Source organism: Podarcis vaucheri, assembly GCF_965113315.1.
Source record: "Podarcis vaucheri genome assembly, chromosome: 11".
Lineage (NCBI taxonomy): Eukaryota > Metazoa > Chordata > Lepidosauria > Squamata > Lacertidae > Podarcis > Podarcis vaucheri.
The window spans coordinates 47,994,648-48,010,093 of NC_138749.1; the positions used below are offsets into that span (position 1 = coordinate 47,994,648).

General features: G+C 43.6%; 1 protein-coding gene across 2 annotated transcripts in view; it reads left to right on the top strand.

Annotated features, from left to right (window-relative positions):
* Nucleotides 1-12,013: 12,013 nt before the first annotated feature.
* Nucleotides 12,014-15,446, top strand: part of SRFBP1 (serum response factor binding protein 1) — a 42,015-nt gene continuing 38,582 nt past the window's right edge. The window contains exon 1 of one of the 2 annotated variants that reach the window (XM_082191614.1): nt 12,014-12,170. In XM_082191614.1, the coding sequence (XP_082047740.1) occupies nt 12,141-12,170 (30 nt within the window). In that variant the 5' untranslated portion in view covers nt 12,014-12,140. Of the gene's footprint in view, nt 12,171-12,296; nt 12,514-15,446 lie in introns of those variants that run through there. The other variant, XM_082191615.1, reaches the window with a different exon arrangement.

Genomic DNA, 15,446 nt, shown 5'->3' on the forward strand with positions numbered 1-15,446 from the left:
TACCAACTTAAGTGCACATGTAGTTTGGCCCCAAGTGCCTCATTCCACTGGGATCTCTGAAGAGTGCCACACCTTTGCTGTTACCTGTAAAAATCACTAATTGAGTAGAAGTGGGGAGGGAGCACACCACTCTTTGTAAAATTAAAGAATGTGAATTTAGAGGAGTCGGTAAAATGGCCGAGGTATTAAACAAGAACTTTGATATATTCACAGGAGGACCTGCTGAAAACCTTGCCTTAAATATTTAATTCCGCATTTGGCTTCCCAGCTGACGGACTCTTATTAGAGAAATGAAATTTAGATTAACTTGGCGCAAAAAGCAGATGGATATCACTTAGGGGTTTCAGCAATAGAGGGGGAGAGATGGAAAACGCAAAGAACCATTTGCAAAAAAAAAAAAAAAAAATATGGCTTTTTGCCCGAGGATTCATAGTTAGCATCCTTAAGAGGTCACAGCGTACATATAAATGAGGCGGCGGCTTCACTTCTTCGGATCTTTAATGAAGAAATGTTGTCTCTGGATGCTCTTAGTCCTTTCATGTGATGCCTCTTCATCCCATTCAGAAGTTTGCTGCATGCTCCCTTCCACCTAGACAGTGGAATTACTGGAAGCCTGGAATTTAAAACAGAGTAACGCTGAAGGCCAACTCATCCTAATTTTTGTTGTTTGTTGATGATGATTTATTCGATTTCCTGCCCTGCCCTTCACCATAAGATCCCACTGTGAGTTATTTAAAGATACAGGAGTAAAACTTGTTAAAACAACTTAGTTAGAAGAATTGGATGGAGATACAGACTCTCTCTCACACATAGTGTCAAAGTGGAATTAGCTATAATGAATGGGAATCACAGACATGCGCAGCAGTCCTCACAATAGACTCATTCAGAGATTACTCTTTGGCCACACACACAGGAGAAAACATGTGTATTCTGTTAAGTTGTGGGTGAACATATCAGACGACACAGCGATTCTTCAAACAGCTCTTGTTTATTCAGAGGCCAGAACAGAACTGAACTGAAGGGTTCAGTCAGCCTGCTTATATAGAGCTTCAATACAACGTAACTGTAACAATTTTCTAAAACTATCCAATCACTGAACGTCACTTTCGATCCGTTATTTGCATAACTATCTACAGTATCCCCCTGCTGGCCCAGGGTGAGAACTTCAGTACATAACATATTCCTTTGAAGCAGGAACTGAACACTCTACCTCAAGGACCACCTCTTTCTGTATGAACCTACCCAGACCCTGAGGCCCTTCTTTTTAAGATTTACAAAAAGTTATTGACATAATACTTCCTCCCTTGTCTCTGCACTTAAACAGCTGCTACAGAATCTGATTGCTTTTGGATCTTTGAATCCAAGCTCTTCAAATATCCTTTTGCCATCTTTGAAAAATAGAAACTTTATTTATTTATTTGAGCAAGAGGATATGAGATGATGAGATCTGAACTCTTGCTTTGTATTATCGTTGGCCTGGAATACTGTGCCATCTCCCCTCTCATAAAGCTTCCGGCTGGATGCATTGATAGCTGCACATTCAACAAAGCAACAGCAGGCTTCCTTGACCGTGTTAAGGCACATCAAAATATCCTACTTCATTTGGAGCTGTGGAAGCCTCTAATTTTCTCAGTTTCAACACCCCTGAAAAATGACACATTTCATTCCAAGGCAAAATAGCAGCAGTCTTAGACAGGCAGTATTTCTGTTGCCTCTTCATCAGCTAATGAAGACATGTCTTTTTAGCTGACCTGTCCCCCCTCCAGTCTGCACCTGTTCGGGAACTGTTTTAAAGATGTTTTTATTGTTTTATTACTCGATGTTTGCCATCCTGGGGTACTTAGGGAGGAAGGTGGAATATTGTTTAATTAATTGATAAATAAGATATCCCATGGACACAACTCCTTTACACAACTCCATTATTTTGATGATAATGGAAAAGTGTCCCCGCTCCTTCACATGCAGCTGCTGGGTGACCTTGGGCTAGTCACACTTCTTTGAAGACTCTCAGCCCCAGTCAGCATCGCCACTTGAGCCAGTGCCACGAACTGGACTCATCCACTTCAGCCCCGACTGGGCTAGGCGAGCTGGGTAGCACTTCCAGAGACCACCTTCTGCACAGGAGCAGGTCAAAGTGCTGTGGACTCACAGCTTAGAGTTGTGAGCACCGGATTCACTTCCACAAGAAGACAGTCGTCGCACAGCAGAGCATAGCAGAGTATAGCAGAGCATAAACGACTCGGAGAGCAGCTCTGTAGAATATCTTCTTTATTCTATCTACAACTATATTACACAACTATATACAGAGCTAAATGAGGTGTAAACGAAAATGCTGAACTGCTCTGAGTGTCTGCAGCTGCTCTTAGCAGCAACCTTATCTACAGAGATCACACACAGTCTCTCTCTAACACTCAGTCTCTCTCTCTCTCTCTCTCTCTCTCTCTCTCTCTTTGATGTGAGGTTGGAGCAGAATAAGTAGAGAGCAGAAACCGCCCCCTCCTCTCTGGAGAATCAGCAGAGAACATCAGCAGATTCTTGGATATTGGAGGGGTGAAATCTCCTCACTCACGGAGTGTTTGTTGTGGGGGAAGAAGGGAAAGGAGAATGTTAGCCGCTTTGAGACTCCTGAAGGGGAGTGATACAGCGGGATATCAAATCCAAACTACTACTCCTCCTCCTCCTCTTCTTCTTCTTCTTCAGTAAGTTGCAAGTAGCTAGGCAAGTTTAATTTCCCCTTCTGCTTTGTTTAAGTAGGTGGAACTGACAAGGCACCCTCCAAATGCAGTTTTAGCTGATGGGAGCTGCGGTCAACATCTTCTGAAGGGAAGGGACTATCCAGAGCAAGTTCTCCAGCTGTTTTTGGACTACAGTTCCCATCATCCCGGACCACTGGTCCTGCTAGCTAGGGATGATGGGAGTTGTAGTCCAAAAAAAGCAGAAGACCCAAGTTTGGGAAACCCTGATCAAGACCTTTGAAACAGTTTCTTCAGTAGGTTCATAAAACAGAGTCATCTGTGTAGAATGTGTAGGTGTGTTTTAAGATTACCATACACTTTCATAATTATTTGAACGTTTTAAATAGCTATTTTAAACTCCCTTCACTGATAATGTTATTGTTTTATTCTTTTGTAAACCACTTTGACATGTTGGCAAATTCAAAAAATCCACCAGGAATAAAATTTCACTTCCGAAAAAGAGGATCTGTCCAGGAAAAACCAGATGTATGGCAACCCTACTCATTGTTGTTTTCTGCTAACATAAGTGTTGTAACCTTAGATCAAGTGACAAAGGTTTTTGGTTGCAAATCTCCATTTTGAAGGGAGTTGCCTGTTTAGTCTTTCTCTGAAGACGACAAAGAACAGAAGGATGTAAATGGCTTTCTAAGAGTTGTCTAGCCTTAGGCAGGCTAAGGTAGGCTGGAATGGGGAGGAGAGACACGTTTTGATTTCTGGAGTTATCTTTTGTTTCTAAGATGCTGATCTTGTGTTGGACAGCCAAAGACAATGTATGGATATTTTGAATGTATCTTTGATGTTTATGTTCTGTTTTGAGTAGTCCTGCAAGTGCAAGTTAGAATAATATTTTTATGAATCTGGACAATGATTTCTTCCAAAAGGAGGATTCAGTTCTTATGTTTCCAGTCGCTTCAAAAGGTGCAATATTACTATCTGCAATACCTGCAACTTCTCTTTTGTGGAAACAGATTTTCATCTTGCAGTGGTTGGTGACAGGTGCCCACTTGCATAAGATAGCTGACTGTAAATATAAAGAGTTTCATGAACCAACCGCATGAGAAGTTGGGTGTCCGTAGTGCCTGGTCAAGAGACCAGATGAATTTTACCATGCACCTCCAGTCTGAAATGCAATAGTAATTAAAATGTGCTTCCATGTGTGGCTGGATGCTACAGATGACTTCTCCCCAGGGCTTCCGCATGTCTCCTTCCAGTTTACAAGTAGGTACCATATGGCTGGTAACAGTTCTCTGTAGTTAACCTTGTGTATTAAACCTTGTGTAACTGCTTATTAATAGGATTGCCTGTAACAGACCCACACCTATTGAATTTTTGCCCTTTCCACGGCTATTAAAGGCACAGAACTTCAATCACGATTAACCGTACTGCCAATGGAGTTTTCGCCAGGCAGGCAACCAACGCTAAGCTTGAAGTAATGTAACCATGTAATCAGCTATGAACTCTGATTACTTCAACTGCAATTAGGTGCTGCCACATCATCTCACAAATATCTACACAGCATGTTCATTATGTTCACCAGCGTAAGAAATCTCTGGCATATTGTCTGTAGGAGATTTCATAAAACATAGTCATATTTGCCTCCATCACATAAAGACAGCAGAATGACTATGTAATCTCAGGTACCATCAAAGCATTACACACTTCTCAGTATATTTGCTCATTTGCAATTTGTCTCGTGTGTGGGTGGCATATTGAATCTCCTGCTTTCCTTCTCAGAAATTCGGTGATAACTTGGCTATGATAGATGTAGTGTTGATATTAAGTTCACATGGGATTCAAGAGAAAACTATTTGTCCACCAGAGCAATTTGCCCAGTGTCTGGTCTTATAGATACCATCCCATTTTCCCCTATGGTTTCAGATGGGCACCACAATTTAAGAAGGATATTGACAAGCTGGAACATGTGCAGAGGAGGGAAACCAAGATGATCAAGGGTCTGGAAACTAAGCCTTATGAGGAACGGTTGAATAAGCTGGATATGTTTAGCCTAGAAAAGAAAAGATTAGGGGGAGATTAGATAGCCATCTTCCAATATCTCAAGGGCTGTCACATGGAAGATGGAGCAAGCTTGTTTCCCCCCCTGCTCTGGAGGGTAGGACTCAAACCAATGGCTTCAAGTTACAAGAAAAGAGATTTCGACTAAACATCAGGAATAACTTTCTGACAGTAGAAGCAGTTTGACAGTGAACGGTCTCCCTCAGTTGGTTGTGGACTCTCTTTCTTTGGAGGTATTTAAGCACAAAGCTGTATTAGTTGCACTTCTTCCTGTGATGGAATGCTCTCTGCTGTGTCTCGTGTTGCTTTTCAGTGCTGCGACTTGTGCATTTTGTGTCACTTCATTTGTATGATGTTTTTACGGATGTTGATAGGTGAGCTGTGTTGGGTTTGACGTGAGATAAGCAGAATACAAATTATTTGCAGACATAAAAAAAATAAAACTCTCTGGCTTGTCAAGAGAAGAAAAGAGCTGATGCAAATTCAGTGTCCAGCTTGTCTTGCAACCGGAGTAAAACCAGATCTTACAGCCAAAGGACTGAACGATCCATATAAATCATGGAGATGGCTCCTGTTTGTGATAGCAAGCTAATTTATTCATATCAGTCCCCTTTCTTTGCTTGTTCATGATGTTTATCAAACCAAGCCCATGTCTAAGTGTGAATCATGGCAGAGGACAAAATGCTTTATCAAAAGAGATGCCCAAGAATGGTCTGAACTAAGGTTCCTGTTAATCTTCAATTGAAATACTTTATTGTACAACTTGTACACAGTGAGATTACACGAGCACCCCCACTCAGCTCTCTTAGTCTTAATTCCCCTTGTTTACTGATGCACACCCACCAAACCCAAAAGTTAGTTGCCCTGTTGTTATATTTTCATTCAGCAGCCTAACAGCCCACGGATAGAAGCTGTTCTTTACCCTGTTGGTGCGACTAATCATGCTTCTATATCTTCTGCCTGAGGACAGGAGATCAAGAAAGTGCTGGCCAGGGTGTGAATCATCCCTGATAACTTTCCTCACTCTCCTGAGGCAATGTTCTTCCACTATTTCATCCAGCAGACTCACAGGACAGCCCATAATATCTTGTGCTGTATTCACCACCCTCTGTAGGCACTTCCTATCAGTTGATGTCAAACCAGCGTACCACACCGTGATGCAGTATGAAAGGACACTTTCTATTGTTGACCGGTAGAAGGAGATCATCAAATGTTGATTGACATCGTTCTTTCGCAATACTCTGAGGAGATGGAGTCTCTGTTGGGCTTTCTTAACCGCCTGGGTTGTATTGATTTTCCAAGTAAAGTCTTCACTGAGATAAACTCCTAGGAATTTAAAGGAAGAGACTATCTCCACACAGCCCTCGCTGATGTACAGCGGGGCTAGTTCTCCTCTCTTCCTCCGAAAGTCCAACACCATCTCCTGCTCTAGACTTCAGCCTTTTCATACCCAGAACCCACCTTTAACCCATTCCTTAATTTTTATCATATATCTGTCTGGTGGTAGTGCTGATGTTGCAACTCACATGACCTGGTAGTCTGTCCTGACTCAACCGTTGGTCTAGCGCATTCCTTGAAAGTGTTTGGTGGAATCTGAGTCCCATACCCACAGAGTCTTACCTTTCCACAACAACTTCAAACTCAGGTCTATTGTTTCTAAACTGAAGGGGAGAAAGCAGCAGTACTCACATTGCCCTCACATTCCTGCGCAGACACAGGGAAAGCCTCAAAGACAGTAGGGATATCAGTTTTGTTCCCAAATGAATATGGAACACCTTGAAATTTTAAAGCAAACACAAAGTGCAATTAGTAAGATATTAGTGTGATGAAAACAACACTTCAATACAAGCCGGAGGTTTCTGCCTTTAAAAAAAAACCCACACAACTACCCAACCTCAATATGGAGTGCAGTGTGATGCAATTGCAATTATAGTGCAAGGTATCTGAGCTTGCACATAGGACACAGGTGGCGCTGTGGGTTAAATCACAGAGCCTAGGACTTGCCGATCAGAAGGTCGGCGGTTCGAATCCCCGCAACAGGGTGAGCTCCCGTTGCTCAGTCCCTGCTCCTGCCAACCTAGTAGTTCGAAAGCACGTGCAAGTAGATAAATAGGTACCGCTCTGGCAGGAAGGTAAACGGCTCTGGTTCGCCAGAAGTGGTTTAGTCATGCTGGCCACATGACTCAGAAGCGGTACGCCGGCTCCCTCAGCCAATAATGTGAGATGAGCGCCGCAACCCCAGAGTCAGCCATGACTGGACCTAATGGTCAGGGGTCCCTTTACCTTATCTGAGCTTGCAGCCATCCACAACGAGCTATCATTACTATAGGGTGTTATCATGGCAGTTAAACATATATGACTTCTTCACAGAGTTGGAAGGTAAGCTCACTGGCGGCTGCTAGCAATAATAGCAACACTGCCTTTCAGAGACAATGTGTTTCTGACTACCAGATGTTGGGGATTAACAGTATGAGATGGATATTGCCGTCACGCCCTGCAGGCAAACCTCCTTGAGGCTTCTGTCTAGCCACTGCCAACAGAGCGGATGCTGGGCTAAATGGGCCATTGTTGCAGCCCAGCAAGGTACATAGATCCAAATGTTAAACCACAAATCCTATAAAACGGAGGCATCTGATTTAGATTTAATTTAGATTTCTCTTTTTAAAGCGTCTCAAAGAATATAATTTCTAGACAACAGTGCCACCCAGAGGCCAGCAAGTCACAAGTGTACCCCCCCAAAAGCTTATTTGACTAATTATCCTAAACAACAGTGCCACCCAGGGACCAATGACTTCCTAGCAGGTTTATATTAGTATATATTAGAAGAAATCTATATGAACTCCGAATAAAGCACAGTAGCCTAGTCTCCATCCTAAGTAGTCTGAACTGTAAGCAGCATGCAATTTGCATTGCACAGCAGTGCTGCTGCTGCTGCCAAGGGCTTTGCATTTGAAACATCCATACAAACATTGACAGCATGGCTTGTATCCAAAGTAGCACTCAGCCAGTTGTTGCATTAGCGGGAGGATTTCTGCTTGTGCAATGGAACTCCTCCCTCTACTCCCCCTGCACTCCCCTAAATCTGATCTGGAGGTTCCCCCAACTCTCCAGAGCTTATTTAGGGAGGGTGTGGGGGCTCACGTGGGGGGGGGGAGGAAGTTCCATTGCACAAGTGTAAATCCTTGTTCTAACGGAACAACTGCATGCTACTGCCCATTGTGGCTTAAAGAGCTGAAAAAGGCAATATATGTTGGCAAAAGAAATGAAGCAATGCAAATGTTTGCAAACGAATGTAAAATGACTAGAATTCTAGCGCTTCAAGAGCCATCATCATCATCATCATCATCATCATCATCATCATAATTTATTTATACCCCGCCCATCTGGCTGGGTTTCCCCAGCCACTCTGGGCGGCTCCCAACAGAGTATTAAAAACACAATTAAACATCAAACATTAAAAGCCTCCCTAAAAAGGGCTGCCTTCAGATGTCTTGTAAAAGTCAGATAGTTTTTTATTTCCTTGGCATCTGATGGGAAGGTACCGCTACTGAGAAGCCCCTCGGAGCTGGACCTCAGTGTTCGGGCTGAACGATGGGGGTGGAGATGCTCCGTCAGATCCATGCAGACCTTTTCCTGCTACATATTTTCCTAAAGGTGTTGTCACTTGGCCTCACACTGGGCTGCAGTCCGAACCAAGTACACTTAGTCGAAGTTCTAGTCCCATTGAACTGGATGAAACTGACTTCCAAGTGGACATGTACCGGATTGAGCAATAATGGGCCTATGAAACACCTCCCCGACCACACTTTTTTCAACAACATCCAACCCATTAAAAAAAATATATTTTATTGGGACTTCCGGGTTAGCGCCATCGCCGAATGGCGGACTCCCTCCGAGCTCCGGAGGGAGTCGGCTCGGCAGGGGCTGGGTCCTACCGCGCCGGCGACGCGGGGACCCTTAGAAACCACGGGAACGGATCCCGTGGACATGGTGACTCAGCTGGCACCGTTATCGCCCTCCCGGCTCGTGAAGGAGCCTTTTTAAAGGCTACGGATCGGGCGCCGGGGAGTGGCGTGGTGCTTTGAGTCCTCCGCTTCCCCTGCCGGGCGCAGCCGCATGCCATCCGGCGGAGAGCGCTGGCTTCTTCCAAAGGAAATTCGGACAATTGATCAACAACCCGTGAGTAATTGGGCAACCGGGCATAAAAGGAGGAAAAAAGAAATTTTTTTCCGGATTTGGCACGAGCGGGAGGGGATCCAAAAAAGGAAGTCAGTCCCCTCCCTGATTGTAAACATGCTAAAACAAGGACTGAGAAACCAAGATCTATTCAGAAGCTTATTGATGACAAAAATTATCAACTCCACGATGTGAATTATAAGAACTGTGCTGGAGGAGAGGAGTCGAGGGTGAGGAGAAAAAAGCACCCCCCCCCCTGGGAACCGGGGCGATTCGGATAGCCTGGCGAAGAGAGATGGAGATTTTGACAGCTGTCAAAGGAGCTGTCAAAACTGGAAAATATAAAGAGGACTTTGCTACAAGTTTTTTGCTGGTTAATTTTGTTACAATTTGATACAAATATGGATATAAACTGTCGGGGAAAAAGAAACAACAAATTGACTTTTGGATTAGAGGATACAAAGTTACTGTAATCCCTCTAGAGGGGTTTCGGGACATTACAAGTGTCGTATGTGGAAAACTACTCTGGGATATGCACAGGCCTTATCTCCTGGGAAAGCTGCAGAACTGAAATATTATTTTGTCTACAGAGGTGACCATAATACAATAGAATTTTCTATTGAAGCAAGAAAGGAACTGGACGTAAGTCTTTGTCCCTGAATAACAAACCTCTGTAGAGACATTAAATTTTGGAACAAGAATGTTTTGACAGCTGAACAAGACAGAAACCTGAGAAACCAAGAAATAAAAGAGCAAATGACTGAATACGACACGGAAAGAACAACGGGAGGAGCAACAAAAGATTAAAGGAAATTAAAGGCCTCTATTAGATTGGATTTTTGAAGCTAAACATCATTAAAACAACCAAATCTGAAGAAACCAACAAGATGGACTGAGAAAAATTTGGCTGTGGACTTAAGATCTCCAGGCCGACAACATACAGACAAATGGACATGGGGAATCAAAACCGGGGAAGGGAGGGGGAATCTTAGAATCCAAAGGCTTTGTAACCAACTTTTTGAACTTTTCTATATTTTCTATCTGATATTCTTTATAACTTTGATATTATATGTTTCTGTTTTTTCTTTTCTTAGAGAGGGGGAACTCGTGGAAGGAATGAGAGCTGATTTGGGGGGAAAATTTTGTTCTATTATAAGATGAGGAGTGATGTTAAGATGGTGTAAATTTAAATTGGTCTATGAGTAAAATATATTAGGTTTAAATTGGGGATGAGAACTTGTGGAACCAACTTAGGGAAAGGGGAATACAGTCGGGAGGGGAAGGAGGAAGTCCCAGAAAGAAGGTTATGAAAAGAAGGGTCTAAACTAGCCTCTCTTTTTCTTTCTTTTCTTTATCTTTCTTATTTTCTTATTCTGTTATTATTGGAAATTTTAATAAATATGATTATAAAAAAAAAATTTATTAAGGTGATTTCAATTAAGAGAAATAAAGTGATACAGGAAAAAAGAAGGAAAAGTGAGAGGAAGAGAAATAACAACAAAGATACATATAAAAACGAAAATACACACACACACACACACACACACAAAGCAATATACAATATTCCCATACGTTCTTGTATAAATTGGTATAGTTTTATTGTCCCAGTGCTTATGTAAATGCTAATAGCCTACTACATTTTGTATAAACTCATTCCAAATATTATCATATTTATCCATATGGAGTCTGTGACTGTAAGCAGTCCGTTCCTAAATTGTCAGTGATATCATATCAATCCATGGATTGAAGGGTATCATACCTTTATTTTTCCAATTCCTCAACACCCAGCCCTATAAACAGGTAGCGGGGAATCCCACAAAGTCACTGGACCATACTTAGAATTGTAAGAGTTGGAAGGGACCCAAGAGGACTTTCTAGTCTGACCCCCTGCAAGGCAGAAATCTCAACTCAAGTCTCCAGGCCATCTAACCTCTGCTTAAAAACCTCCAAGGATGGAGACTCCACCACTTTCCGGGGGAGTCACGGGAAGGATTGCAGCCCGAGACTTATAAACACCTGGATGGCTCAGTTGGTGAGAGCATGGTGCTGATAACGCCAAGGTTGCAGGTCCCCTGTATGTGACAGCTGCATATTTGGGTTGGACTAGATGATCCTCAGGGTCCCTTCCAACTCCACCATTCTATGAAACTGTTATCTGGATTTGCCACTGATCAGCGTGGGTGTAGCCAATTGGAGGCAGCTGCCCCGCAAATCAACACAAAACTGAGGTTGTGCTCCCGCTAACAAAGATCCTGGCTATGCCCATGCCCACCCAGATATGTTGGTTTTTTAAAAACACAGTTTCTCACCATATCTATGAGAAACCTCCCGACTCCTTTCCCGCTTTCCACGCCACTCTTTTTTATTTCATTAATAATAATTTTTAATAGTTTTCAATTACAATCCAATAACAGCCTCATTAGAACAATACCAATTTATAATACAATAATTCAGTGCTTTTTTTCCTGGGGGGACAGATACCCCTAAACATTTTGTGAATCCAAGTTTGCCCTCGTTGAGGGGCAGTAGTTCAATATGAGTAGGAAAATGAGAACACCCCTAAACATTTTTTATAGAAAAAAAGCACTGCAATTCTTAATACCAATCGTTCAAATACCTAATTATAATTCTTTTTTATTATTATTTTAAAGCCCTTTTCACTTAACAATAGGAAGGGAACCTACCCCAAACGATGCTGACATAAAAACCTTACTCATGTGCCAAGTTGGAAAAACGAAATTTTTTTAGTGTGTTTATCCCCCACCCTCTCGTCTTTCCCCACTGGATACCACATTGCCTTACAATGAACATAACCAAAAGACTACTTATTACTATGATGATGATGATGATGATGTATTGAATTTATATACCTATGCCCGGAGGTCTGAACCAGAAAAGAAAGAGATGAGAGAGAGAGAGAGATTGCACGTTCCTTTGTCATTCAGGAAAATCTTTAATAAAAATCATTTTAAAAACCCCACAGAGCTGAAGCGGACTCGAAAGCAGCCAGTTTGTCCTCCTAAACCATAGAGGCTGAGCTGCAGAGCGGCACCCGGAAGGAGCGCGCCGGAAGGGCCGCGCACGCGCGTTGTTGTTTCGCTCGCGTCCGTCGTGAGGAGAGACGCGAGGGGCGGCGAAGGTGTGCTGCGCGCGTGGGTTTGGGCGCCGAGACGTCCCTTCCGCGGGGCCCCGGTGCGCGCGATCCAAGGGGAAGCGATGGCGCAGGCGTTGAACCTCAACAACGAGGTGAGCGGAGGGGGAAGGCGCCCGGCGGGTTGAGGGTGACCCGTGGAGGAAATGCGCGCGGGGGGAGGGCCGCGAAACGGTGCCCTCGCCCAAGGGAGTCGAGGGCCGGAGCTCTGCTGAGTGAGGATAAGGGCCCTCCCAATACACGCCGCCTTCTGAGGGAGTCCTTGCGCGGGGTTCGACTGGATGACCCTTGGGGAACCCTTCCAGCTCCGTGAAGCTCATCCCACCTCTGGGCAGGAGACGTCGGATTACAGAGTTGGTCGAGGGACTTTTAATTATTGGCTTCGGCTGAATTTAAACCCCACTGGTTTACTACCCTTAGTAAAATAGAAAACAAAAGGTAAAAGACGTCTGGATGGTTAGGTTCAGTCACAAGCGACAGTAATAATAATAATAATGATAATAATAATAAATTTATTTATACCCCGCCCTCCCCAGCCAAGACCGGGCTCAGGGCGGCTAACAACCAATAATAAAAACAAGTTGATTAAAATACATTTTTTTTAAAAAAACAAGATTAATATACTATGGGGTTGCAGTGCTCATGTCGCTTTTCAGGGTGATGAGTGTTGCACCCCATAGCCCATGGGTAGGCAAACTAAGGCCCGGGGGCCGGATCCGGCCCAGTCGCCTTCTAAATCCGGCCCACGGACGGTCCGGGAATCAGCCTGTTTTTACATGAGTAGAATGTGTGCTTTTATTTAAAATGCATCTCTGGGTTATTTGTGGGGCATAGGAATTCATTCATTCAAAAAATATAGTCCGGCCCCCCACAAGGTCTGAGGGACAGTGGACCGGCCCCCTGCCGAAAAAGTTTGCTGACCCCTGATAGCCGAATTCAGCTGGACTTTACCATCCAGGGGTCCTTTACCTTTTTTACCTTTACCCTTATAGTATGTATTTTTCTGTTTTTATATTGTAAACTGTCCTGGGATCTAAGGTAAAGGACCCCTGGATGGTTAAGTCCAGTCAAAGGCAACAATGGGGTTGCGGCACTCATTTCGCTTTCAGCCCAAGGGAGCCGGTGTTTGTCCACAGGCAGCTTTCTGGGTCATGTGGCCAGCATGACTAAACCACTTCTGGCACAATGGAAGACTGTGGCGGAAACCAGAGCGCACGGAAACACCGTTTACCTTCCCGCCGCAGTGATACCTATTTATCTACTTTCTAACTGCTAGGTTGGCAGGATCTGGGACAGAGCAATGGGAGCTCACTGCCCCCAGGATTCGAACCGCTGACCTTCCTGATCAGCAAGCACAAGAGGCTCAGTGGTTTAGACCGCAGTGCCACCTGCTCCACTACTCTTAGTATCACAAGATTGTCACGAGAGCACTTGTGCTTTGCATTTCTGCTTTGCATTTCTGGTTTATCACTGCAACAGTTATTAACACTGGGCTTTGGTAAAGCAAATAATTAAATCAGACAGCGCCTATAGGACATCAAGCGACAGAGTAATTTGGCCACCATAAGGAAATTTTGTCCATGGTATGGTTATTTGCCACACAGCTGTTTTGACCTGTTGGCACCCTATCTGCAAAATGTAATAATTCCAAAATACAGACATGCTTTCAGTTATGCAAGATTGAATATACTGTACTGCCCTTGGCTGTACTTGAGAATCAGTTTCAAAAAATCCCACTGGAAAAACGTTTATTTCCATGTGGAGATGGCAGTATTGAGTCAGGGCTCATGTGCATACTGTATAAAGATTTGAGGAGTGAGGTGATTACCCCTCTACTATTGTCCATGCTGGGTCACTCAGCCATTGCTACTGTGTCCTTTCTTCTAGCTGATCAAGACAATCAGGTGACAGCAAAAACTGCAGTTTTTTTAGCAGGGGCAATTAGAATAAGATCCATTATTTTATTGTTGTTGTAAACCTCCAGAATGTATTTTGTATAGTTAAGTTTTTACCTCTATCTTCAGTTCATTTAATTTTATTGCTATGGCTAGTGGCTGAGGCAAATAAACATTCTTCTTCTTCAGGAGCTCTGCCTTGGCTGTTTTGGCTTTGTAGTGCTGCTGCAAAACTCCTGAGCTCGCTCAGTGTCTGTTGCCCTGCAGATATAGAGTTGGAAGGGATCAGGAGGGTCATCTAGTCCAACACTTTGGACAATGCAAGGATCTCTTTTGCCCAACATGGGGCACTAACCCACGAACCTAAGAGTCTCATGTTCTGCTGTCTGAGCTATCCCACACAACATTTCCCAGGTGCCTTTTCTTCCTCTTAGAACAGCTGCAGCCCCATGTCTCTTCATGTTTACCCTGCTAAGTGCACCAGTTAAGGGTGCAGGGAATTGCAGTATTGACTTTCCCTCTCACACCCGCCGAAGGGCCAATGTGTTAGGTCACATCCACAGCATACATTTAAAGCACTTTTCTAACACAGTCATGGCTGGAAACTGTAGTTTCTTAAGGGTGCTGACCTCACAGTCCTACTATTGCCAGCACCTTTAACAAACTATAGAGTTCTCCATGGCTGTTAAACTGGTATAAGAGCACTTTAAGTCTGCGGTGTGGGTATGGTCTTAGTCTTTTACAGCAAAAACAACCGAGTGTCTTGTCACACCTGAAAAAAATAATCAAATTTATTATAGCATACCTTTTTTGCAACTTTTAAAAATGCATGTTTATATTGATTACCGTATTTTTCGCTCTATAACACGCACGTAGTTTTTAGAGGAGGAAAATCCGTAGGCATGCCACCCGTAGGCATTCCCTCCATAACACGCACAGACATTTCCCCTTACTTTTTAGGAGGAAAAAAGTGAGTGTTATGGTGCAAAAAATACGGTAAATGACCTGTGGTCTGCAAAAGTTTACATTTAATACTCCTTATGTTGACCCAACATTTGGTTGAGACATTAACTTTGCCTTTCCTCCATTTTGTGCCTTTCTTTTCTCCTCCTTCCTTTCTTTCACACAAACCTGTCTTCATTATCTTCTTTTCATAGTTAGTTTTGTGTTTCACGTTCTCCCACATCCTCTCTTTCCCTGTTTCATAGTGTTGCTGTGCATTTTTTGTGCAGAAGTAAAAGAGCAATCCAGCTCCCTTCCCTGGGCGGCTCTGCTGAAAACATGAGTGGGCAGGCACTTCTGCCAGTGGTGGCCTTCCTGGTGGCAGCCAGCACAAGCCCGCAAAACAGGGAATTGCGGGAGTAGAGAAGGTGTGGAACTGGGCCTGATAAGGATTTGCTGGTTCAGCTACTGGTTGGGTCTCTATGCTGCACCAGCACGGATTGAGTGCAGTGAAAACTGGAAGCTTGTGGCCAT